At 40.3% G+C, this 27,932-nt stretch overlaps 1 protein-coding gene across 4 annotated transcripts in view; it reads left to right on the forward strand.

Annotated features, from left to right (window-relative positions):
* ankrd27 (ankyrin repeat domain 27 (VPS9 domain)) overlaps positions 1-27,932 on the forward strand; it is an 85,533-nt gene that overhangs the window by 47,268 nt on the left and 10,333 nt on the right. For all 4 annotated transcript variants that reach the window (XM_078210765.1, XM_078210768.1, XM_078210766.1 and 1 more), the window contains exons 22-25: positions 4,992-5,108; positions 5,429-5,626; positions 24,519-24,638; positions 25,520-25,693. In XM_078210765.1, the coding sequence (XP_078066891.1) occupies positions 4,992-5,108; positions 5,429-5,626; positions 24,519-24,638; positions 25,520-25,693 (609 nt within the window). The remainder of the gene's footprint in view (positions 1-4,991; positions 5,109-5,428; positions 5,627-24,518; positions 24,639-25,519; positions 25,694-27,932) is intronic.

Consider the following 27,932-nt stretch of genomic DNA (forward strand, 5'->3'; position numbering starts at 1 on the left):
AAAATTGTCTGTTGGTTGGAGAATCATACCTGGCACAAAGGAAGATGGTTGTTGGAGGTCAATCACCTCCATTCCAGGATTATGCTGTTGGACTTCCTCATGGTAGTGCCATAGACCCACCATCTACAGCTTCTTCACCAATGACCTTCCTTTCACTATAAGGTCAGAAGTGTCGATGTGCAATCATTAGTGAACAATGTTCAGCACCATTCCTCAGACACTGCATCAGTCCATGTCCAAATGCAAGACTTGGACCAAATTCAGTCTTGTGCTGACAAGTGGCAAGTAACATTCGTTCCACAAGTGCCAGGCAATAACCATCTCTGACAAGAGATAATCTAACCTGCTTGACATTCAATGGCTTTACAATTGCTAAATTCCCCATTATCAACAATCTGGGGATTGCCATTGACCAAAATCTGAACTGGACTAGCCATATAAATACTGTGGCTACAAGAGCAGATCAGAGGCTAGTAGGAATGCTGAAGCAAATAGCTCACCATCTGACTTTCCAAAGCCTGTCCATTTAAAAGGCACAAGTCAGGATGTGATTAAATACTCTACACTTGCCTGGATGACTGCTGCTCCAATAACACTCAGGAAGCTCAACACTATCGAGGGCAAAGCAGCCCACTTGATTGGCACCCCTTCCGCAAACTTTCATTTTCTCCACCACCAACCGAACAGTGGCAGCAATGTGTACCATCTTCCTTGGGCAACACCTTCCAAATCCACAATTGTTGCCTCTCTTTTTTTTTTTTTGCAGCACCTACAAAACCCCCAACCACCACCTTCCAGAAGGACAAGGTTAACGGACACGAAGAAACATCACTGCCTGGAAGTTCCCTCAAAGTCACTCACCATCCTAACTTGGAAATATATCACAGTTTCTTCATCGTCGCTGGGTCAAAATCCTAGAACACTCCCTAACAGCACCGTGGATGTACCTACACAGGATTGCAGCAGTTCAAGAAGGCAACTGACCACCACCTTCTCAATGGGCAATTAGGGATGGGTAATAAAAGCTGGCCTTGCCCGTGACACCTACATCCCAGAAATGAATTAAAATAATACATGTGGAAAATGTGGACTTCTGCATGCACCAAGGAAATGTCCAACTTTTCATTAATCCTGCAAGGCATATGACGGGGCCATTGGCAGTGCACTAGACCAAACACTGATGTAGCTACAAAGAGCCATGCACTGATCCATGCAGACTGTACACAATAATACCTTTAAGCAATAAGAATGACCATCCATTATCCCATCAAGAACATATACATGAGAAGATTGATAAACCAGAAAATGACAATGATCTGCAAGATGAAATAAAGAGCAGTGAACACATGTTTCATACTGTCAATCTATGGAAAACATAGATGCCATCACACCATCCAAAGTGTTTTCCATTACTCAAATTATCTGTCCTAATAAAGTTGGTAACTGTTATTGGCTACGATGATAATACCTCTGCGACTTCTGAAGACATGTATCCACAAATGTGGAAGGCCAAGGTGAAGCCTATTGCTGTTCAACTTTGTGTACAATGGTTTACTAATTCCATGTGTAGGATCCAAAGTCCTAGAGTGCAAGGGCAATCGTCCTGGGGATCACAGATGTTCTACATTGTGGAAACTAAAGGTCCAGAGATTGCAGATATACGAGCATGATTTGAACTACAAAATCCCTACAGTGCAGAAGGAGGCCATTCGGCCCATCTGGTCTGCACCAACTCTCTGAAAGAGCATCCCACCCAGGCCTCTTAGCGTAACACTGCGCATTTACTATGACCAATCCACCTAACCTACACATCTGTGGACTGTGGAAGGAAACTGGAACACCCAGAGAAAATGCCTCACAGGTCTGGGAGTTTGAATAATACAAAAAGGAAATTGCAATTGCTTCAAAATCTCAGCCCATAATGAAATCCAACTACTCTATCAAGCGAGGAACCATGGCTTTACTAGTTGGAATCATGCACTTTCATATTTATCTATTTGGCAAAAGATTTATGGTAGAGACTGACCACAAGCTACTGGAGATGATTTGACAAAAGCCATTAACCAGTGCACTGTCAAGATTACAACATTTCATGATAAAGTTTCAAGGTTATACTTTGGGATTAGGCACAAGCCAGGTAACTTCATGGTCAATTTGGATATGTCTAGCAGATTGCCTAACCAAAGATTTATCCTTGGATTTATAAATTGACTTCATTGACAGTGAACTTGAAGATATTCTCCAAATTATGGAGATGTGGTATGTTTGGTATGCAACACAAATGCCAGCAGCTACAAGAAGAAACGTCAAAAGACTTTACACAGGAGAAAATGTGTAGGACCATCATTGAAGAATGGCCTGTTTCAATTCAGTAAATCCATGAACATGTGCGACCATTTTAGCTTTATCGAGACAAGCCAAGCATCTCTTGGAATCACTTGTGACCTTATATTCTTTAACAACTTCATCACTCTCACATGGGCACAGAATAGACAAGAAGACTCGCAAGAGAGGCAATGTATTGGCCAGATATGCACAATGAAATTGAAATAATCGCAAAGGAGTACAAGGCATGTCCAGAGCATATGCCAAGTCAGCACAAAGCATCAATGATTCCACATGAAGCTCCTACCCATCCTTTGTCCATAATCACATCTGACCACTTTCATGCCATGGCACTGACTTCATTGTGGTTGTTAACTACTTTACCAAATATCCCATTATTCAAGAATTGTACAATGCATCAAGCACAACTGTTGCACACCCTCACGATGTTACTTTCAGTTTATTTGGTGTGCCAAGAAAAATGATCATCATGAATAACAGCCTGCAAATTATTGGTAAACCATTTCGGGATATGTGAGAGAAATGGAGTATTGGTCATGCTACTTCTTCTCCTCATTACCTTGGGCCAAACAAAATAAACATATTGCAATGTTACACCAACAAACAATACCTTTAAGTGCAACTGTTGCATCACCGGCAGAGCTTATGCTTGACAGACCAATGCATACCAATTTATCTACTGTTATCCATTCTACTCTCTGAAACTGGAGAGCAACTTTTAAATTTACAAGGGAAGATGACAAATGTGCACAGTAAAAATGCAGGTACAGAATTGTCAAGTTTGCATGCAGGATTCTACAGAAGATGCACGGCAACCTGCTGCATTTGCTAGGATTTGTTCAAAATCAAGGTCCTATGAAATCATTACACACACATGGGCACAATGGTGAGAGATAACCAATGACAAATCAACCATTCCAGCTCCTCGGCCACCATCTGGTCCTATTGCTTCCAATACATGATCCCAAATGCAACTTGGAACAACATTCAAGAATGACGATCCCACTGTACACTGAGCAATTAAAGAAAACTTCAGAAAAGGTTACCATCATATGATCTGGGCATGCCAGCAGATTACCTTTGCTTTAGAGATCATAGATTCATCAGTTCTATGCACTTATACGATGATAACTAAACATGAACATCGATGTTATAATTTTATGATCCCAGAGGCAACTATGCTGTAAACAATAATACTCCTTTTGAAGGAGGGGGTGGGGAGGAAGTAATATGCCTTTTAAGGGATATCAGCATGACATCACTAGATGGGAAATGTGTCATAAAAATAGAAAATAGCAGGAGTGGGCCATGGTCCTTCTAACCTGCTCCGCTATTCATTATAATCATGGCCGATCATCCAACGCAATAACCTGTTCCCACACTCCACCCCCGCACCCCCACCCATATCCTTTGATCTCTGTAGCCCTATATTTGTGTCATGTGATCCAGTCGTAGTTTCACTTGTGCTTTAAGCAGACTGTACACACAGTTCCAATCCCTTCAACCTTTATACCTATGTATAACTGTTCTCATGTGCCTGGTCTTAATAAATGTATCCACAACATGTTTCCCCAATCCCTAATGAACAATTGGTGCCTTGTGTTTGATACACAAGATTAGCTCAAGGACTTGTATCATAATGATAACACATATTAAGCAGAATGTATCTTCTAGGATAGGAAAAGAGCATCCATACATAGACCATTTGTGGATTGGCATGCCAGCTATTTAAAAACTATGCCCTCCTAATATGATTGAATGGACATCAAATAAGGTGCACCATGATAAAGGCAAAATACTGCGGATGCTGGAATCTGAAACAAAAATAGAAAAGGCTGGAAAAACTTAGCATGTCTGACAGCATCTGTGGAGAGAGAATTTTTGGAGCCAACATTTCGAATCTGAATGACCCTTGACAATTTGATGATGCTAACATCTCAAAAAGCTAATAGCTTTCAATAATGGAAATGTTTTTTATAATTGAGAGGGTGACAGTCTAGGGTGGGTAGTTCCTCCACCCTTTTATTTAAAAGTACATGCTTAAATTCATTTATTATAGTTTTAAAAATTTAATTAAAAATGAAATGAGAACTCTGGAATCATGTCTCCCTTGCTGCTGGGTGGATTCTAAAGTGGTTTCATAGATAATGTGGAATCAGAATATCAAATTGGACTGTGCTGCCTGATTATGGGGAAGCCTCCATTCTCTGTGTGGTTTGTCCCAATTTGGTAAGTGTCATTACATCTTTAGAGTGAAGGTTTGTAATATAATATAGTGACTTCCATGCTGAAAAATCTTCAAATACGTCACACAATTAAGCACTTTTTTAATGTACAGTGACCATTGAAAATATAGGTTGAACAACGCTTCTGTGCCAGGAACTTAAACAAAAATATATTTTTTTAATGTTGGTGACAATGGTTCAGTTATATTTCTTATTTATTAACTATGCAGAATGGAAGCATTTCGGAAGCAGTGGCCTCCAGTAGCTCGCTATGAATTTTGGCAACAATTGAATTTTAACTGGATGACTATCTTTTTGCTGCTGAGAAAACTCTGCCAATGACAGCACTGTCACAGCAGAATTCCCTTCTAACTCCAGCCCTTCCGCCTGGAAAATCACCTGCTTTGTGTTTTACTATAGGTACGGTATCTGTTAGAATGGCTGGATGACGATCTGGAGGAGGAGGAAGGACTTGTTTTGAAATCCGAATTCTGTCATCCTTTATGTCGGTGTCCAAAGTGTGAACCAGCACAAAAGGTATTGTTGCCCTTTCCTGTATCAATTGCTTACAATAACTGAGATGTATGTTCAATATATATTTAAACTAATTTAGGGAACAAGCTTCTATACTAAAATTGCATGATACTTTTAGATACTTAAAATGATGATGGAAAGGAGGAAACTTGACATATAGAGCAGGCAAAATTGTTATAATATAAATCTCAGTCGATAATTATCCTTATTTTGACATAATTCACTACTTTAATAGAGTAGCGCAGTGGTTGTAAAACACTTGTTTTGTTCTACAGTCCACCATGTTGATTGTAAAAGACTAATGGCTAATTTGATCTCCATAGAAACTTTCCAGTATTACTGTAAGTGGTTTGGGTGTGAATTCTGCCAATCAAGATGGATTTACCCCATTACATGTGGCTGCTCTACATGGACACTTTGACCTGGTCTCACTTCTACTGCGTCATGGTGCCAATGTCAATTTGAAAAATTCCCATAATGCAACCCCACTCCACCTGGCATGCCAACACAATGACCTCCAGGTAAGCAAAGAGAAAATCATCTAAATTAACGTTCGGTATTGAATTTTATTCCTTTCTTCTGTTTCCTGGCATTTGGGTTGCTAGAAAAAAATATTAAAAATAGTTGTATCTTGAAGTATGTGTTCTCTCCTCACCTATCTTGACTTGTTTAATCTCCTTGGCTGATTAAACCCTGAGTTTCCTCCCATGAAGGTTAGGAATGTGAGAACTCCCAATGTAGGGCGTTCCTGGCCCAACATCTTCTGGCATTCTACTCTGTTGAAAATTTGGAAAGACAAATAACATTGATCAACCATCAGTTCTACTCTTGGATCAAAATATATAAAGGGTGGCACAAAATATAAAGGGCTGTACAAAATATATATAAAGGGCTGTACAATCAGGCTGTTGTGCAGTTGGTGTTCCTGCCACCTTGATACTTGTGTACAATCAAATTTCTACCTGGGTGCAGAGGCAACAAGATTTGCGCCTGTACAAACAATATTGCTCCTTATTGCATGAATGCTCCTAAGGAAGGTGGTTGGTAACCTTAAAACAATGCTGTACTTTTATCAAAAACCTTACATTGGCCAGAATTCTGCAGTAATTACAAGGGCAAAACTGTCAGTGTTTGGTATTGTTATTCCTTTGAAACTTACCATATGTGTGGACTCAGTGATTCTCTGCTCCCCAGCATGATGAACTGTAGAAGTTCCCCCAGACTGAAATCAAGGAGAAATCACTGGACTGATAACTTTGTCTTTTATACTGTTAGTCTTATTTCAAAAACCTTTGGAAAAGTTGCACCTTGATGAATGTGTTGCAAAGCAATGGTGGATTTTAGTCCTTCATCACCAGTTCTGGCTGGCCCACTTAAAACCACATACTGGGTCCTGCTCATGTGTGCTGAAATGTTCACTATTCCAGGATCATATCGGATACAAAGATTACCCTGGCTTCTTTACTGCAAAATGTTGTCTTAAACCGATCTCCTTCACCCTCCAACAATAGGTGCGAGGATCATTGTCACTAAATTGAGAGCATGTGATCAGCTATCTCTGTCACAAGCCTTCATTGCACCAATGCTTCAGGCCAAACTCACATTTTTCTCTCATTTTTTTCCTATGTTCCCTCATGCCTTCTCCAAATTTACCTTGTCCATAAGACCCAGCTCCTACACCCTCAACTCCTTTTCCACTGAACTGCTGACCACCTAGTTTCTCTTGTTCCCCCTGTTCGGTGATTTTTATTGGTTCTCTCCTCAAAAATTCTAACCCTTGTTCTTACCATCCTTGTAAAATACCATACCAACTCCAATCTCCCTTCTCTCTTTCAAATGCCAAAAGCGTTGTTGCCTTCCATGCCGACCTTTCTAAGATCTCCATGTTTGAATCCCTTCACAGTAAGAAGTTTAACAACACCAGGTTAAAGTCCAACAGGTTTATTTGGTAGCAAAAGCCACACAAGCTTTCGGAGCTGCAAGCCCCTTCTTCAGGTGAGTGGGAATTCTGTTCACAAACAGAGCATATAAAGACACAACCTCAAACCTCCACTATAAAATCATTGAAATGTTTTAGAAGTTTGCTATATTTCAGTTATTTTAATCTTGTGTTTCCCAGTCATTTGTTTCACTCTCTGCAAAACTTTTAATCGAAAGTAAAAACTTGAGGTTGTGTCTTTATATGCTCTGTTTGTGAACAGAATTCCCACTCACCTGAAGAAGGGGCTTGCAGCTCCGAAAGCTTGTGTGGCTTTTGCTACCAAATAAACCTGTTGGACTTTAACCTGGTGTTGTTAAACTTCTTACTGTGTTTACCCCAGTCCAACGCCGGCATCTCCACATCATGAATCCCTTCAATCAGGTTTCCAGCCCTCCCACAGTACAGAAACAGTTCTTAGTCACAAATGGCATATGTGGATGTGACAAAGATAAACTAACCACCTCAAGCTTCTCAACCTGTCTGTTGTCAGTTGACAATGCAATTCTCCTCCAATGCATCCCGCTGTTATCTAGCTGGGTTAGACTGGTCATCTGGTTTCGTTCGTTTCTAATTGTAGCCAGAGGATTAATTGCAATGGCTCCCCTACCTGCTCACACACCCTAATCTCCGGTTTCCCCTAAGGATCTATCATTAGCCCTCTGCTATTTGTCATTTACATGCTCTCCTTGGTGACACTATCCAAAAAACAGTGTTAGTTTTCACATTTATGCTGAAGGCACCCAGCTCTATCTCACCACATCCGTGTCCTTTGCTTCCCCATTGTTGCTAAGTTATCAGACTGTCTGTCCAACATCCAGTACTGGATGAGCGGAAATTTCCTTTGATCAAATTTTAGATGTTTTTGATGTCTACTGTAAACTCTGTTCTCAAGCTACAGATTCCAGCTGTCTCCCTAATGTCAGTCTGAAATGAAATCAGCCTGTTCACATTGATTCACAGATGAACTCCTGGCCACATTCATGCCATTGCCAAGACCGCCTATTTCCACCTCCCATATCATTACTGACTTTGTCCCTCTTTCAGCTCATTTGCTGCTGAAATCCTCATTAATGCTTTTGATACCTTTAGACTTGACTATTCCAACACTGGTCTCCCAATTTCTAGCCTCTGTGTAAACTTGACAGCATTCAGAACTCTGCTGAGCATGTCTTAACAATCACCTATCACCCACTGACTTAAATTGCCTTACAAGCAACATCTTGATTTTCAAAATCAATGTCCTATTTTCAAATCCCTCCATAGCCTTGTACCTCCCTATCTATAATCTCCTCCAGTCCCACAAACCTCTGTTATCTGCATTCATCTAATTCTGAATTCTTAAACATCCCTGATTTTTAACTGCTCCACCCATTGTTGGGGTCATGTTTTCACCTACCCAGGCCAAAAGCTCCAGAGTTCCCTCTTTACGCCTCTCTGCCTCTCAACCTCACTTTCCTCCTTTAAGATGCTCCTTAAAACCTATCTCTTTGGCCAAGCTTTTGATCATCTTACAGCGTATCTCCTTATGTGACTTGTTATATTTTGTTTCATAATGTTCCTGTGAAGTAACTTGGGAGATTCTGTTGCTTAAAAGTTTCAAATCTAAATTGTTGTAGTAACTAGGTTCATAATTACTTCACTGTCCCTGAAAAAATGAATTTATATTTTAGGAATGTTATTTCTCCACTATAAAATCATTGAAATGTTTTAGAAGTTTGCTATATTTCAGTTATTTTAATCTTGTGTTTCCCAGTCATTTGTTTCACTCCCTGTAAAACTTTTAATCGGAAGTAAAAACTTCATTGTAGTTTACTTCCTGCTTTGCTGTCAGTGAGAATACTTCAATGTGATTGTCTGCTTAGCTTGCTTGTTGACATCACTGTTGCTGGATACCTGGAGATCCCCTTAATTTGGCGCTGTCCCCAAACTGACACAGGAAATAGTAAATTCATGCTTTAGATCTTTGTGAGCAGTTTTCTCTGAGGACAGTAGCTGCTGCTACATTGCTGCTGACAACAAAATCTGGAGTATTAGGGATAAGGCAGCAACGCTGCTGCTTAATGTAGGCTTAGACAAAAGGATGCCGTGACTTCATGTCCACCTGATACACAAAATCAATCCCTGCTTCCTCCCTTGATGTACTTGGTTGGAGGACTATTGAAGCTGAATTCTCCAGCCACTCTTTGCTCTTTCCATTGATTGTATTTTTGTCAATTGCATCAAGCCAGAGCAAACTTATTAGGCTGATGGCAGTAGAAAAAACTTGAGGCCTAGTAATAAATTCATCTCAGATTTGTGCGCCTGCATCCAGTTGTGAGACACATTTAGAATTTAGTATTAATTTTAATATTGAAAGAAATTAAAACTTTAACTTCTAAATTAATTTTGTGAATTTTTCTGAAGTACAGATTGGGTAACCAGGTGCATTGCCTCCATATGAGAGCTGTGGTATTTCAGCTTAATTGCTATCCCCAGCATATTCCCTGCATGACCAGAGCAGTCAATGGGGCCTTTTCGACTGAGTGAACTTTTTAGAAACAGTGATGTGAACGAGCATCTTAAAATAAAAAGCTGATTGCTCACACAAAACACAAGTAGTTGGCACCTTTTGAGTCATAGGAAGCAATGGCCCACCTGGAAATAATATCTATATTAGATATAACTATATTAGGTCCCATGTTGATCAATCCCCCTGAACTGATCAGTAATTTGGGAAATTAGTGAGCTGTAGCTAAACTTCATATCCTAAATACACAAACCAAAATTAATAGCTGGGTTGGGGATTGGGTTCAGGAAAGGTAAATATATGAGTCTAAAGAGAAATGTTGAGGCTGTAAAAGAGACTTATTCACTTGGGTAAAATCAAACAGGGCAGGTTTTGAAAGTAGTCAATGAAGCACATCAGATCCTGGGCTTTATCAATAGACACGTGGAGTAGAAAAACAAGGAAATTATCGCGAACCTCTCTTAAACAATGGTTTGTCTTCAACTCCTCAAACTGAAGCATTGTGTCCCATTCTAGACATTCTAGATATGAAGGCATTGGAGAGGGTGCAGAAAAGATTTACAAGAATGGATCTGGGGATGACCAACTTCGGTTATGTGGATGGATTGACAAAGCTGGAGTAATTCTCCTTTTAAAGAAAATAAGCATGAAAGGAGATTTGATACGAGATGTTCCCAATTGTGAGGGGTCTGCAGAGAATAGATGGTGAGAAATTGTTCCCAATAGCGGAAGGGTTGAGAATCACAGGACACCAATAAAATGGTGAACGGCAAAAGCACCAGAACTGATATGAGGTAACAATGGGTTCCGCCTGGGCAGCTTGGCTGATGACCTCATTGCAGCCTTAGTCCAAACATGAACAAAGTAAACTGAACATGAGGGGAGGTGAGAGTGACTGCCCTTGACATCAAGGAAGCATTTGACCGAGTGTAGCATCAAGGACCCCTGGCAAAATTTAAGTTAATGGGAATTAGAAGGGGAAAATGCTCCCATGGGTTGGAGTCGTATGTAGCACAAAGGAAGATTGCTCTTGTTGTTGCGTTCATAAGTGGCAAGTAACATTTGTGCCACACAAGTACCAGGCAATGACCATCTCTAACAAGGGAGAATCTAACCATTGCCCCCTGACACTCAGTGGCATTGCCATGCTGAATCCCCCACTATCAATGTCCTGGGGATTGCCATTGACCAGAAACTGAACTCGACCAGCCTCATCAATGCTGTGGCTAAAGGAGCAGGAAAGAGGCTGGGAATCTTGAGGTGAGTAACTTGCTTCCTGATTCCTCAAAGTCTGTCCATCTCAACAAGGCGCAAGTCAGGAGTGTGATAGAAAACTCTCCACTTGCCTGGATGAGTGCAGCTTCAACAACATTCAAGAAGCTCGACACCATCCAGGACAAAGCAGTCTGTGTGATTAGCCACTATCCACAAATTTAAAGATTCATTTCCTCCTCCGTCATTGCACAATGGCAGCAGTGTTTCCTATTTCCAAGATGCATTACAGCAAATCGCCCAAGGCTCCATTGATACCATCTTCCCATGATCTCTACTATGTAGAAGGACAAGGGCAGCAGATGGATACACCATCACCTACAAGTTCTAGAACAAACTGTGGAGGATCCAACAAGGGAGCAATCTTCTTCATTCATGGGATGTGGGCATCACCGGCTGGGTCAGCATTTATTGCCCATCCCTAATTGCCCTTGAACTGGGTGGGTTGCTGGGCCATTTCAGAAGGCCTTTAAGAGCCACCATATTATTGTGGGTCTGGAGTCACATGTAGGCTAGACCACATGAGAACAGCAGGATTCCTTCCCCTAAAGGACAATAGTGAGCCAGATGGGTTTTTACGACAATCGACAATGGTTTCATGGTCATCATTAGATTTTCAATTCTAGATTTTTTTTAAATTCAAATTTCACCAGCTGCCATGGTGGAATTCAAACCTGGGTCTCCAGAGCATTACCCTGGGTCTCTGGATTACTCCTGCTACAACACCACTATGCCATCACTTCGCCTAGTTTACATAATGAGACAAAACTAATAAGTAGTATTGCAGTAAAGGTACAAGGAGAAAAGATATCAGAATTTATCAGAATTTCATGTTATGTTTGAGGCTGATGTGATTAGTCTTAAACTCGAGTTTTAAATTTAAATAAATCCAATTACACAGCTATGAGTAATGCATGGACTGAGGTAGATTGGAAAATTAGATTAAATGATCTGGCATTTAATAAACAATGGAAAACAAAGAATTAATAATTGGCAATGAGTGTACAGTCCTTTGAATAAAAATTCAACCAGAAAAGTCGAGCTAGCTAGCGATTACAAGTATGTAAAAAGGAAGTGATAAGCAATAATAAATATGGGTCCTTTCGAGGCAGAGAGGGAAATAAAGAAAGAATAAACATGTTAAACAAATATCTTGCATCTGCAACTGGAGATGATGTAAATAACACGCTGAAAATAATGGGGATCCAAGGGTCTAATGAAAGTGGAGAAAATGAATTAATATTAGTAAAGAAGAGGTACTGGAGAAATTAATGAACCAGATTTTACAGTTGTAATGAGGGTTAATACCCAATTCTCCATAGCATGTGCTGTTGGAATACTCATGGATGGAAATTGATTAGAAATCACTGAATTGATGTGAGCTTTCACGTTGCAGGCTATTATTCTAGCTGATTTAAAAAATATAAAGCCTTGAAAAGCTTACGTTTGTTGAATGAAGGGTAATTAGTGTTGAACAACTTGGCCTGGAAAGACTAATTTTATACTCAATTTCTCTATTCTATGACAATTCCATTAAAAAAAAATTTTAATTTGTTAATTCTAATTCTGCTTTGACGAGCATCTCATTTGTATGTCCTGATCTTTATTTTACTTTCTGTACATTTTATAAAATAAAGAATTTTAAGCCTGCTTGTTACTTGCTGCTATGCTGCCTGAACATTGTTCAGTAGGATATGCTGCTTTACCTGCTTGATAACATCACTGTTTCTGGATGCCAGAGATCTCCAACAGCTGGCGCAGAGTGAAATTAACATTGGGAAAGATGAAACTGATGTCAGAGTGCCAGCTAAATCCTTTTGGGGAAATGTTCTTTGAGGTCAGCAGCGAGCACTATCATTTTGCTGTCCACTGCAAAATTTAGGCTATTGTGAGTAAAAGCCAATAATTCCCCTGAACCTGCTGACCGACGCTGTGTGGGTTTTAAAAGAGGTGGCTGAAGAGATTGTGGATGCATTGGTTTTGGATCTTCCAGAATTCTCTAGATTTTAGCATGTTTCCTGTGAATTGAAAGGTTGCCATTCCCTGCTATTGAAGAAGAGAGAAAAAAACAAAACTAAAGTTAGCTGGCCTGATGTCAGTAGTAGGAAAATACTAGAATATATTGTCGGGACTGTGATAGCAAAGCACTTTGGAAGTCATCATAAGGTTCGGCAGAGTCAACACAGTTTGACAAAAGGTAAATGAAGTGTTTTGAGGATGAAACTGGATGTAAAGGGGAACAATGGATATAATCATAGAACTCTTACAGTGCAGAAGGAGGCCATTTAGCCCATCGTGTCTACACTGACTCTCTCTCTGATGGAGTATCTTACCCAGGCCATATCCCTGTAACCCCCACATATTTACCCTGTTAATCCCCTAATCTACACATCTTGGACACTAAGGGGCAATTTAGCATAGCCAATCCACTTAAATTGCACATCTTTGGATTGTGGGAGGAAACCGGGGCACCCAGAGGAAACCCATACAGACGTGGGGAGAATGTGAAAACTCCACACAGTCACCCAGGGCCGGAATTGAACCCGAGTCCCTCATGCTGTGAGGTAACCGTGCTAACCACTGTGCCACCGTGCTACCCCATATATATATATTTTTTTGATTTTCAAAAAGCATTTAATAATTTGCCTCACAGCACATTATTACACATGGTTAGGGATCATGGGATTGAAGGCAATATATTAGCATGGATTAAGAATTGATTAAAGGAAAAAAACAGAATAGGAATAAATGGGTCATTTTCAGGTTGGCAGGCATGCTGCCGCAAGGATCAGTCCTTGCACCTTAGCCATTTACAATCTATACAAATGAGGCGACTGATTATCCAAGTTCACTGTTCTTGGAAAATTAGGTAGAAAAGTAATGTTTTAAAAAAAAACAAGGCATGTAAGCCGTAAGGAGACTGCAAAGGCATTTATAGATAAATAGATGGGCAAGAAATTGACGGATGGAGAACAAAGTGGGCAAATGTGAAATTATCCACTTTGTTGGGAAGGTTGACAAAACTGAAAACTTTTAAAATAGTGAGTGAGAAGTAAATGTTGGTGTTCAGAGAGAAGTTGGGTGTCCTTGTACATGAAACACAAAGTTAGCACACAGACAGTTAGGAAGACAAAAGGTATGTTGGCCTTTATTGCAAGGAGTTGAAGTACACTAATAAAGTGGTTTTGCTGCTATTGCACAAGGTTTTAGTGAGACTGAATCTGGAGTACTGTGCACCTTTTTGTTCCCTTTACGTAAGGAGGGACAAACTTGCCTTTGAGGTGCTGCAAGAAAGGATTGATTCCTTTGCTAGAATTAAATCGGATGGGTTTTTATTCTCTGAAGTTTAAAAGAGTAAGAGTTGATCTTATTCAAACATTGTAAAATTCTGAGATGGTTTGATAAGTTAGGTGTTGAGAGGCTGTATTCCCTGCCTGGAAACCCTTGCATTAGGGGTCATAGTCTCTGGATAAGGTCGGCAATTCTGGACTTGTGTTGATAAATTTCCTCATTCAGATGATTGTGAATCTTTGGGTTTTCCCATCCCAGAAGATTATGTATGTTCAGATGTTGAGCATATTTAAGATCTAGTGTGGTATGGCATGATTTGTATGGATAGCATGCAAAACAATACTTTTCACTGTATTTCGGTAGAGAATCATAGAAACCCTACAGTGCAGAAAGAGGCCATTGGGCCCATAGAGTCTGCACCGACCACAATCCCACCCAGGCCCTACCCCCATATCCCTACATATATACCCGCTAATCCTCTAACCTACGCATCTCGGGACACTAAGGGGCCATTTTAGCATGGCCAATCAACCTAACCCGCACATCTTTGGACTGTACATGTGACAATAAGAAATCAAATAAGATTTTGGCAATTAAAGTAAATGAGGGATATCAGGATAGGGCAGGAAAGTGGTATTGAGGTATAAAATCAGCTTTAATAATAAATGGTGGAGAAAGTTCGAGGAGCCATTTGACCCACTTCTGTTCCTATTTCTTATGTTCTTGTGTAATAGAAGTGGAAGAAATTAGGAGCATTAAATAAGACTATAAAAATTAAAGGATGATTGAATAGGTATGTTGTAGGGTCAGGAATCTGTGGACCTGTTAAACTCACTTTACACATCAGCCTACGCATGATATCTCAATAGCTTAAAGTTTACGATCCAATGTGATGCTTGTCAAAATATATATACACCTGATCAGGTGAGCAGGGAATGGAATATTTTATTCTTCATAAGCATATTTCATTTGATTTATATTTGCAATTTGCTAGCTCAAGCCTTTTTAGTGGTATGCTCATGTAGGGATTTCCTTATTGTCTTGAAGCTCAATTATACTTTTCAAATTTTAACCAAAGGAAATACCTCCGGCAGGAAATTCGACTTGCCTCCTAAACAGGTGCTAAACTGCTCTGATTGAAGGAGTGAAGTTCAGTTTGGATTTCATGTAAATGCTGCCAGTGAACCTTGGATGCCAGAAATGCACCCCACTGCAGCTTATTGAATAGGAAGGGCAGGAGAACAGCAAGCTCCCCCGCTGAGATGACCAATAGATCAGGGCTGTAAGAATCGATTCCAGAGAGGGCCTTGAATGGAGCAGCATCGGATGAAGTTTTTTGTTGGTCCAGGAGGAGCATGCATCAATTTATGGGGATATTTGGAATGACTTTGAGCTGCTGTTTTATAAGGATTTGCATTTGCTTTACTTATTCACTGAATGTAGGTGTCACCGGCAAGGCTACATTTATTGCTCATCCCTAATCACCTACAATAAAATTGTAGAAACCCAGAGATATCAGAAATCAGAAAAATAATCCCAAGTGATTCAGGTTTAGGGGGGATTTGAGAAAAAACCTTTTTACTCAGAGGGTGGTGACGGTCTGGAATGCATTGCCTGGGAGGGTGGTGGAGGCGGGATGCCTCGCATCCTTTAAAGAGTACCTGGATGAGTACTAGGCACGCCATAACATTCAAGGCTATGTATGGGCTGAGTGCTGGCAAGTGGGATTAGGTGGGCAGATCAGGACCTTTCATGCGTCGGTGCAGACTCAATGGGCCGAGGGGCCTCTTCTGCACTGCAGTAATCTGTGATCTGTGTTTCTGTGATTATGCAGACTCAATTTAGCAGTTCATCAGACAGTTGTAGATCGCTACATTAGATATAGCCTCTCTGAATTTTGTTTTAGAATTTCCCTATGCGTTTGATTTTCTTTACTCCTTGAAGTTTTGCTTTTTTAAGAATTGTTTAAGCATTGCAGAGTCTATTATCGAAGCGGACATAGTTTTTTTATTTTATTAAGAATAAATGGGTTGATGCTTTAAATACAAAATTGTATGAAGATGCCAAAATCTGTTCAACTTTCCACATTCCTGAGTATTTCAATAAATTAAAAGAATCAATTCTATCACTGTTACCACATAGATAATAAAGTTTAAAGTTCATAGAATTGTACAGTGCAGAAGGAGGCCATTCGGCCTCATCGAGTCTATACCAATCACAATCCCACCCAGGCCCTATCCCCAAAACCCATGCATTTACCCTAGCTAGTCCCCCTGACACTAAGGCGCAATTTAGCATAGCCAATCCGCCAAACCCGCACATCTTTGAACTGTGGGAGGAAACCGGAGCACCCAGAGGAAACCCACGCAGACACGGGGAGAACGTGCAAACTCCACACAGACATTGACCCAAGGCGGGAATCGAACCCGGGTCCCTGGCGCTGTGAGGCAGCAGTGCTAACCACTGTGCCACCGTGCATTATATTAAACAGCAGGAAAATGGGTTCTTTGTCTATGATGGACTTTTTGAAATAATTGAATATTGGCACATTTTATCCGATACTGGATATAAACATCTTCTGTTCTGCTTCCAGTTTTGAAAACAGCATGGCAGCTTTTAAACGTGGATATGATGGAAGTTTTTAAAGATAATGTTGCAACTGAAAAATCTTCCTTTGGAAACCATGAAGTAGGCGTTCATTACATAAACAAGTCTTTTTAACAACTCCCAATTATATACATATAATCAGTAGAGCAGTGTTTTTCAAAGTAGGAGTCACAACCTGCGCGTGGGTTGTGGGATGTTGAAAAATGGGTCGTCAAAAGTGATTCCCAAGGATCACTTGACATTTTTTCCATTTTTTCTCTGGGCAAGTTCTTGCTGCAGTGCAGTGTATGTTCCCATGAGGCAAGAATAAACAGGTCACTTTGCACCTAGCATCCTGTACATACATGCACTTAGCAGCACTTCACTTAGTGCCAATTTTCTTTCTCTTTCTGGTAAGCCGATTGTAGACTGTTATTACAGCTTTAATTTAAACTCCTTCCAAGCATTCCAGTTTAACGAGCCAACCAAGGACAGTAATTCGATTATTTATTTATTTATTTAGTTAACACTTCTAGTACCAACTCAAACATAAACAGTTGCAACTCATTAACTCTTTGCTGAACTTTAACTTTAACTGAACATTAACTTTAACTATTTAACTGAAAATAGATACTACCGAGTTTAGGAAAACCTTGGCCAAGAAATATCCTCTATGTAGAATCTATCTTCTTGTTCTCTCTGAAGTGTCCTTCAGGGTACAAGATCTTGTTGCGATGGTTGATCTCTTGGAGTTATCGCTGCCAAACAAAGAACTTGTGTCTTTTATCCACAATTCTCCACTTGCTTCCAGAAGATTCTGTGTCATCCAGCCAACTGTGTAATCAGAAACCGATCACATGGCTCGAACATCCAGTGAAATTACTTTTGAACGAAGCCATGATGCTTTAGCTCATTTTACATGTCCCATACATAGCAGCCATAAAAATCGGAGCCATGGTGTCTCAGTTAATGTAAACAACTTCCCTGATCTGACCAACACAGGAAGCTTCAGATCACAGCTCCCAGACCAGAGTCTCTTTGCGACCTGCATCTGGTTTTAATCTATAAGTTGACCAAAAATTCCAGCATGCTTAGCTCTCAGCCAGAATACCCATTTTAAAGTCACTATTATCATTATTGTTGTTAAGTTATTGTTGTAGCCGTTCTTTCTCCGTTCATATTGACATAGATTGTTTTGTTACACAAAAGAGAGGGTCAGAGACACTAATGGCCTAACAACCAGGATCTCGCTTCTGAATCTGTCAGAGAGAGCACTAGCTCAGGATAGAGCAGTGCTAATGTTGGCAATGAACAGAGTGCCAGGGCCTCTGGTAAACGGCCTGCAAAAAAAACCCCAAAATCAGGAACAAAGCAGTATAAAATGATCTTTTTCAAGTATGGTTTTGTCAATTGTGCCAGGTGTGGGACTGATCTCATTCTAGGTCTTTACATATCTCTGTCCATCCCGAGACTGACTCTGGTTCTGGGTCATGTGCTGCCTTAAATCACTATGTGGGCAGTATTGTACTCAGTCCCACATTAACTGTGAATGTACCAGACCTTACTATTGCTATTCCAATATTATTGCCATTATACATTGCCATTTACAACATTCTCGGTTGGTTTAACTTCCTCTTCTGCAAACCGCATTCTTTTCAAAAAAACCACAGGCTGTCAATCAGGCTTAGTGTGAATGTCAACATTTCAGTTAGTGTCAGTGGAGGTACTTGAAATACATTTCAGTGCAAAGGGAAAAGAAAATCAACACAGCTGTCAAAGGAGGCCTCTCTCAAAGTGCTGAACTTTAAAATTAACAGATCAGGGCTTTCCAGTGGAATAGAGAGGGTTTCAAAGGTTTCAGCTTTCCAGGAAACTTCAACTTCAAATCAAAGCTGTGTGCATACAATGGGGGTGTTCACAGCTGTGCAGAATGGAACCCCCTCCCCACCCAGGTAAGATTGGCATCTCTTCTGTGTCAGAGGACTTTAAAGGGAGCTGCTCACACCTGCAGCTTCTGACAGGGAGAAACGGAAATCTCTACTGCAGAATGGAGTGCTGCAATGATTTAAAAGCCTGCCAGATCACCAGGGGGCATGGAGATTAAAGTGACCTAGCCACTTCAGAATTTTCACAGCTGACGGGCATGAATGCAGACGTTTATCACAGGGCTGCCTGAAATCCCCATGCTAGGGATGATCTTCAAGTCTTCCAGGGCTAGAAGGGCAGCTCATCCACAAGCCCCCATCCCAGAGGAGAGTGGCGAGGTCAACTCCTTGCCCTCAGCCCGAGCTCACCAAACTCCCAGGACCCTTGAGGGACCCTTCCCCTGTTGTTTTGTCGCAGCAGGGGGGCAAAAAAAACCACTGGACCTACCTCCTTGACCTCCCCCTTGAGGCCCAAAGCATTAAGCCAGGGTGTCAGTGCTAAGGGGGCATTGCACCATTGGCACTGCTAAGATGCATGGCCTGAATAGGGGACCTGGGTGGGAGGGTGTTGCTGTGGGGGTGGTCTCAGAGGGGAGGAGACTGGGAGGGGACGGGGCCTGATTAAGATGTTTGGCGGGGGTGGGGGGGGGGGGGGCTGCTGCAAGGGGGGTCAAGTTGCCCTATGCCCCTGGAAGGCTGTGAACGCTGCTTGCTGAAGCTGGACTTCCAAGGGAAATTCAGTGGAGCCTTATGCTGAAGAAAAACTTTTACTTTTTAGCTTTTGGGCTCTTCTCTCTCTGGAGCTTTTTCCTTTTGGTGAATTTTTTCAGCATCTGTGGCTTCAGTTGGGAGTTTGTTTCAGTTAAGAATCTGTTAAAGATTTCCTTTTCCTTGGGTTTACTGCACTCTTGTGAGGATAAGGATTTTTGATCCAGACTCTGCACCGTGAAAAATCCTGCTTTGGACACCATAATCTTGAGTATATTAACAGCAATTCTTTATTAACAACTCCTAACCATATGCATACAGCAGAGGATACAGGTATGGAGTTGACTCCATCCTAGGTCTTTATGCATCTCCTAGACTGACCCTGGCTCTGGATCTTGAGACTTCTTACATCACTGTGTGGGTGACCCTGCAATCAGACCCACATTAACCCTGGATATATTAGACCCTGCTACTGCAGCAGAAAGGTTAGATAGATCACCAAGACCGTTTCAAATTGACTATATAAAAATATGAAGTGAAATTGGCATGAATGATGCTTTGCTTTTAGTTATAAAGCAGTTTGCAGATTTTTCTCTTTTTTTTTCTGACGTGCTAAACACACGTTGATTTACTGCTCGTGTGGAATCAACTGGTCACGGTTGAATAAGGTGTTTTATCATCTTTGAACATGGTTATGCTGCATTTCATAGAATTTAATCTTTCAAGATATATCTGTATTTTTCCCCTGCAAAAGATCAGGTAAGTTGCATAGAGTGCACATTACAAGAAAATCAAGACTGTCTGTGGCAGGAATAGACTGAAAGTCTCTTCCATATGTTATCCTTCCACATATTCTCTCACATAATTTTGGTAATGTTTGTCCTGTTTGAAATTAAGTTCAAAAACTTATCTATGGCCAGGCTATGTGCCCTCCTTTTTTTTTGCAGTGTGTGGGTGATTTATTTAAATACACAGCCTCTTTAGGTTATCATGAATGTGTGGCCACACAAAAAAATTTAAAGGGGCCGACTTGCGCATGGCCTGCGTGGGAAACCTTGGGTTCTGACACGGTCATAGCTGGGCAGGAAATTTAGAATCATAGAATCCCTACAGTGCAGAAGGAGGCCATTCGGCCCATCAAACCTGCAGCGACAACGATCCCACCCAGGCCCTATCTCCGTAACCCCATATATTTAACCTGCTAATCTCCTTAACATGAACGGACAATTTAGCACAGCCAATCAACCTAACCCGCACAACTTTGGACTGTGGGAGGAAACCGGAGCACCCAGAGGAAACCCACGCAGACACTGGGAGAACGTGCAAACGCCAGAGTCACCCAAGCCGGGAATCGAACCTGGGTCCCTGGCGCTGTGAGGCAGCAGTGCTAACCACTATGCTGCCGTGCCAAAGGCAAGTAGTCAACCTGGTGTCAATCTTTGGTAAGTAGTAGCTGAGTCAGAAAGCCCCACTCCAGGCTTAAGCACCATAATCTAGGCACTCACTTCAGTGCAGTGCTTGGAAAGCACTGTCCTGTCAGAGGTGCAGGCTTTCAGATGAGATGGTAAAAGAAAGCTACCTCTTGGGGGAACTTGAATGATAGCAAGATACTTTTTGAAGAGGAGTAGGGGAATTCTTCAATGTCCTGGCCTATATTTACCCCTTAATCAACACACAAAACAGATGATCTGGTTCTTTATTTCATTGCTATACCTGAAACCTTACTGTGTTCACATTGTTTATCACGATTCTGACATTACAGCAGTGACTACAGATCAAAAGTATTTAATTGTCTGTCAAGCACTTGTCCTGGCTCTGTGCTGAGGTCATGAAAGGTGCTAAACTGGTTCTTTTCTTTTTGATTGACTGATTGCAAACTATGTAATTTGATTTAGAAGAGAAATTAAGTGCTGAGCTCATTAATAATGTACTGCATCTCTTTCTTTAACAAATCTGTATAATTATTGACCTGCCTTACCCCTGATATTTGTACATGTGACTCTCGCAAAATAATTTAAAAATCTAAATTTAGTTCATCAGATATATCCAACATAAGATGTAATGTTCTTGGTCCTTTCCAAAGATTTACTCTAGTAGATATAATCTCTATTCAATGCTACATGCAAGGTAGACAAATATACTCTCCAGCCCAAGAACCCTTTTAATTATGATTGACAACAATCTTTAATGGAAAACATTCTGGGAGTTTATAAGTGTTCAGCATATATTCACTAGGCACTTTATAAGAGTCACTGTTCGGTTTTGAAAAGGCCAATACTTTGTTAGAAATTGATGGCTGCGTATTTAAAAACAAATGTATAAATGTTGCACTTCTCCCTTTTCTGTTGCAATCCAAGCTTCAATGGTAATTTACTGATCAATAAGCATAACAAAATGCTAAGACTGAATTCCATGTTTTAGCAAATTTCTTTTATATGCGTTTTAACTATTTTCACTGTTTAGTCAGTCAGTGATTGGAACTAAAAGTTTTAAAAATGAAAGAAAATATGTTTAAATAATGGAATTATTTTGTTGTCCAGTGAACACGACCTGAAATTCTAGAATTCCGAGTGCAGCAGAAGGCCGTTTGGCCCAGTATAGCTGTGCCAATGCTAGCTCTTCACCTTGAGTTATGTACTCTAATTACATTTCCCTTGCCCTTCTGTTAGTTTTTAAATTCCTATCAAATTTATTTTGAAATAATAGTCTCTGCCTCAGTAGGTGAACCATTCAAGATTCCAAAATGTTTTTGTGTGAAAGGAACTCTTCTGATGTCTGTTTTCATTCCTCTAATTCTAATCTTTGATTTGATTTATTATTGTCACATTTATTGGGATACAGTGAAAAGTATTGTTTCTTGCGCGCTAAACAGACAAATCATACCATTCATAGATTACATAGGGGAAAAGGAAAAGAGAGGGTGTGGAATATAATGTTAGTCATAGCTAGGGTGTAGAGAAAGATCAACTTAATATAAGGTAGGTCCATTCAAAAGGCAGCAGGGAAGAAGCTATTCTTGAGTCGGTCAGTACGTGATCTCAGACTTTTGTATCTTTTTCCCGATGGAAGAAGGTGGAAGAGAGAGTGTCTGGGGTGCATAGGGTCCTTGATTATGCTGGCTGCTTTTCTGAGGCAGTGGGAAGTGTAGATGGAGTCAATGGATGAGAGGCTGGCTTGCGTGATGGACTGGGCTTACATTCTCAATCCTTTGTAGCTTCTTGTGGTTTTGGACAGTGCAGGAGCCATACCGAGCTATGATACATCTGGAAAAGATGCTTTCCATTGTGCATCTGTAAAAATTGGTAAGAGTTGTAGCGGGCATGCTGAATATCTTTAGCTGGTGGGCTTTCTTAACTATAGCATCGGCGTGGAGATACCAGGACAGGTTGTTCGTGATCTGGACACATAGAAAGCTCTCGACTAATTCCACTTCATCATGTCCCCCACTATGTTTCTTGAAGTCAATGACCATCTCCTTTGTTTTACTGACGTTGAGGGAGAGTTTATTGTTGTTGCACCATTTCACTAGATTCTGTATCGCTTTCCTGTATTCCGTCTTGTCAATGTTTTGAGATCCGACCCCCATTAAGGTGGTGTCATCAGCAAACTTGAAAATGGAGTTGGAGCGGAATTCAGCCACACGGTCATAAGTATATAAGGAATATAGTAAGGGGCTGAGGACACATCCTTGCGGGGCACCAGTGTTGAGGATAATCGTGGAGGAGGTGCCATTGCCTATCCTTACTGATTGCGGAATGTGAGTTAGGAAGTCTTGGATCCAGTCACAGAGGGAGGAGCCGAGCCCTAGGCCACAGAGTTTGGAGATGAGTTTTGTTGGGATAATGGTGTTGAAGGCTGAGCTGTAGTCAATAAATAGGAGTCTGGGAGTCTATACTTGCTTGTTACCAATCTGTAAACCTGTGAAAGCAGTTTTCACTACTTGCTCTCTCCAAACCATTCATTTTCCAAACTTCTATTACATTCCGTCTTGACCTTCTCTGTTCCTGTGGAAAAAGCATCAACTTTGGAACCTGCTTCAAAGTAATAACTTCTCTTGCCCATTATCATTCCAGTGAAATCTGCCGTATCCTTACCATTATTCTAATATCCCTTCTATAATGGGATCCCCAAAACTACATGTGATGTTAAATCTGTTCTGTAATCAATACTTAGTACAAATTTAGCATCACCTTTTTTTCTCTTGTATTCCGAGATATATATATATTATATATATGAAATTCAGTACACCATTTGTATTTTATGGCCTATTCTAGCTTCACACCCACCGTCTAAAGATCAAAGTCTTTGCACCCCAAGATATTTTTGTTTCTCTATTTTGTTAAAGATCATTAATTCTTCCATACCCCACTGGTAGGTTCCGTTGCAGGAGGAGGGGGAGAGAATTCACCTAGAAGGCCAAAAATCTTATATCACCATGATGTTCCTTTGGGATCTTCCACTGATGCCTGCCATGGCGGATTGAGAATTCCACTGGTGGCTGGTGTGAAACTGATTTGTATCCCACTAATGGGATGCAGAAAGCCTGACTGGAATCTCCCCCACTCCATGCCAGATTTTCCACAATGCCAACAGGAAAACATGCTGGTTCAGAATATGTCTGGAACAATACGATATGCAGCATTCGTGACTTACCTGAAAAATGCCTGTTGCTGCCTCTGGATTTCAGGATGGAGGCCACCAGCGACCCTGGACCCTGGAATACCACAGCAGTGGGTGGGGGAAGCATTTATCAGGTGGATCTTTCAGTTTCACTGTCATCAGGAAGGTTCATCTTCCAGCCTCAGTGTTCCCGGAGATCCATCTTCTTTCTTCAGGAGGTCCACCTTCTTTCTTAAAAGGTGGGTCAGTGATGTTGGGTACTTGTTAAATATGGCACTTTGCCACAGGAGAAGTTGCAAAACCCTAGATGTGTAATTAATGAGGTCAGGGCTGGAAGATATGGCAAGATTCCCTGCCTTGTCTCCCCAGCAGGAAACTTCCCCCACCCCACGTCTACCATGGACTTAGTCTCAGAATTCTGTCCTTTGCTTTATAAGATATATATCCTTGGAATGTCCTTTATATTAAAATATTGAATTGTATTTAAGTAATTAAAATTATAAATATTGTGCTTTCTTAAACAGATAGTTAAACACTTGCTGAATTATAATGCAAAATTGAATAAGAAAGATTTGTACGGTAATACATCATTGCTGCATGCCTGTCTCCAAGGACATCTGGAAATTGCAGAGTTGTTGCTGGAGGTAAGAACACCACTTTGCCCAGCTCTAAGTGTTGCGGTTGTTTTTCTAATGCTATTAAATTAGTTTTTATGTTAATGTGAAAAATATCAGTTTATTTGTACAGCTTGACTCGATTGGTAGCATTCACTTCGGGTCAGAATGTTATAGGTCCAAGCCCCCACTTGATAGACATCAGTGCACCATCTAGACTGACACTTCTGTGCAGTACTGATGGAATGCTACGCTATCTTTCAGGTGACCTGTTCAACCTTGGCCTCATTTATCACTTGAAGTAGATGTAACCCATAGAACTCTTAAAGGAGAGTAGGAGAATCCTTCTGGTTTCAGGGCTGACGGTTCTCTTTCAAGCAGCACCACGAAAATGCATTATCAGTTTCAAATTGGCTGTCATGTTTCCCTACATTGACTACACTTAAAGTATTATTGGCTATGAAGCTTTTGCGATATTTTCAGAATGTGAAAGGTACATAAATACAAGCTGGTTCTTCTTAAGAACTCTGTTGACTTGTTATGAGTGCATGCACCTTTTTTATCCCATCTTTGCACAACCCCCTTCCTGTTTTCCACCTTTTGAATCTCAAAAGCATATGTTCTCAGCAATTTTTCATCACTTTTCCCATCCAATTATAACTTGCTGCTGTGTAAAGGTCAGAGAAATATTTCTATTTGACACAGTGTCACGAATGCCATTATTTTCAAAATAGTTGTTTATGGTCCAGCAATAAACATCCTTGCTAGTAGTAAAGCCACTGCACCACCACTATTGGAAAAGAATACTGAAGTCCTTGTCTGTGTTTTCTGTCTTTGCTGTTTATGTATGTATATATTGTCCTGAGACTTGGTGAATGTTTCTAATGTCTGTTTACTTTGGAAAATCTCAGCACGGTGCCTCTGTTAATCTTGCCAACAACCAAGGAAATACTGCTCTGCACGAGGCTGTAAAGGGAAAACGTGAAGCTCTTGTGAATCTACTTTTGTGCAATGGAGCATCAATCAATTTGCGAAATAAACAACAGTGCACACCAGTAGATTGTGCTGAGGAAGTCTGTGGAAAGGTACAAATTTGAAACTGACATTTAACTTCTAATGAATCATGCGGAAGGAGGTCCTTCAAACCATCTTGCCTGTGCTGGTTCTCAGTAACTATCCAATTCGTCCCACTCCCCTGTTCTTTCCAATGTTTCTTTTTCATGTGTACAACCAATTCCCTTTGGAAGTTACTATTGAATCTGCTTATGGGAAATGATTTATAGAGAGAGCGGTAGAGGCAGGGTCACTGAACATTTTAAGGCAGAGGTAGATAGATTTTTGATTAAAAAGGGAGATTATTGAATAACAAGGGAATTGAAGGTTATCGGGGTAGGTGGAATATTGGGTTAAGGCCATAATCAGATCAGTCATGATCTTGTTGAATAGTGGAACAGGCTCGAATGGCCAAATGGCCTGGTTCTGAACCTCATGTATATGTAATAATAAAGCTATTCAGAGGGACCATTTTCTATACATTCCTTTCAAGTGCAGCAAAACAAAAAGTACCCTTTGCATTTTCAACAAATAGTGGTTAGTCCATGTTTGGATATGAATGTAGATGATGAGTTTCAGAAAATGTGGAAAAGGACTATTTAATTTGGAACCTTATTTTTCTTATAGAACCATAGAAAATTACAGCTCAGAAACAGGCCTTTTGGCCCTTCTTGTCTGTGCCGAACCATTTTATGCCTAGTCCCACTGACCTGCACTTGGACCATATCCCTCCACACCCCTCTCATCCATGAACCCGTCCAAGTTTTTCTTAAATGTTAAAAGTGACCCCGCATTTACCACTTTATCCGGCAGCTCATTCCACACTCCCACCACTCTCTGTGTGAAGAAGCCCCCCCTAATATTCCCTTTAAACTTTTCTCCTTTCACCCTTAACCCATGCCCTCTGGCTTTTTTCTCCCAGTTATAATATTTTAAAAAAAATTCTGCCTATGAAATCTTGCCTGTTGTCACTTTTTTTTATCATGCTTTTAAATTGTAATGTCCACATTAGCAATCGAAACTGGTGGTTTAAGCTTGTTGCGCTGTGATTGCCGCTGCCACTAGTAGTGCCACAGGTTTAGCTCAATTTTGCATCTTCCAACTCCCCAGTCTGTACTGGGGAGAAACCTCTCTGTTCCAAGCAATTGTGCTTCCCAAATTGATGTAGGTGCTGCCTATCTACATGAACTATCATTCACAATAAATGTAAATGAAAAGATCAGACCAACATCAATTAATGAAAAGGGATCGGATGAAAACCAGTTACCTACTGATGGGGTAATATTTTGGATAATTTGTTGGAAATAAAAGTATTCTTCCTATATAACATTAGCAAAATCTATACCAGTCCATTAATTTGATTTCATTGTTCATGAGTTTTTTTTCACTTTGTCCTTCCAGAGCAAAAATATTCTTCAAAGGACAGAATGTGCTGAACAATGGTCCAATTTGGAATTTTCTTTTCTAAGCAAAATACAAATGTATTTTTGTAAAAAAAAAATCCTCTCTCCTTGGACTTGTCATTTGACATTAGTTTCAGTTTGAAAGGTTGCCAATGCAAATTTGTTCACTGGCAAAAGTGTATACACATGAGAAATTGTATGACCATAGTTTATTGACTTTTCACTAAAGCTGGCTTGAAATTCAATTCTAAGAACAAATTACAATCTTGAGTAAATGGCACTGTTCAGGGATTCAGCATTCACCGAAGCTGGGTGGGAAAAACAGCCAGATAAGCTTGACTGGAATATCTATTTACCATGGAAATTATATAAGCTATTCACTATATAAATGGAATAATTTAATGAGAATTGACAGGTGATCCTTATAGTTTATTAAACGGTGACTGTAGTTTTTCTTTGCAGCAAATCTCATTTGTAGAAGTAATTTACTATTTACTCCATGTTTGAGATTACTTCTACACATTCTTTACTGCACATCTGGTTTGACCAAATTTAATTTGGATCTTGTACTTCAGTTGTTGAATCATTAAATATGAATATTGCACTGCGGGGTTGTTTTTCTGTCACACAGTGGTCTTATACTATACTGTCAGCAGTTGGTAAATTGACTAATTTAATTTCCTTTCATTCCATGGTGTTTGATAGCTTAAAAAATATTTCAGAGGCTGTATCAGAAACGCTGCATATCATCTTGTTGCAGGCTAGTATTGAATTATTTATTGCCAATTGACTGCTAACCTAAGATTTTAACTTTTACATTTCTATAAATGTTTTGATTCAATAGTAAATCCTTTTTGGCGTTCATATT

This window comes from Mustelus asterias, chromosome 4 (assembly GCF_964213995.1).
Source record: "Mustelus asterias chromosome 4, sMusAst1.hap1.1, whole genome shotgun sequence".
NCBI lineage: Eukaryota > Metazoa > Chordata > Chondrichthyes > Carcharhiniformes > Triakidae > Mustelus > Mustelus asterias.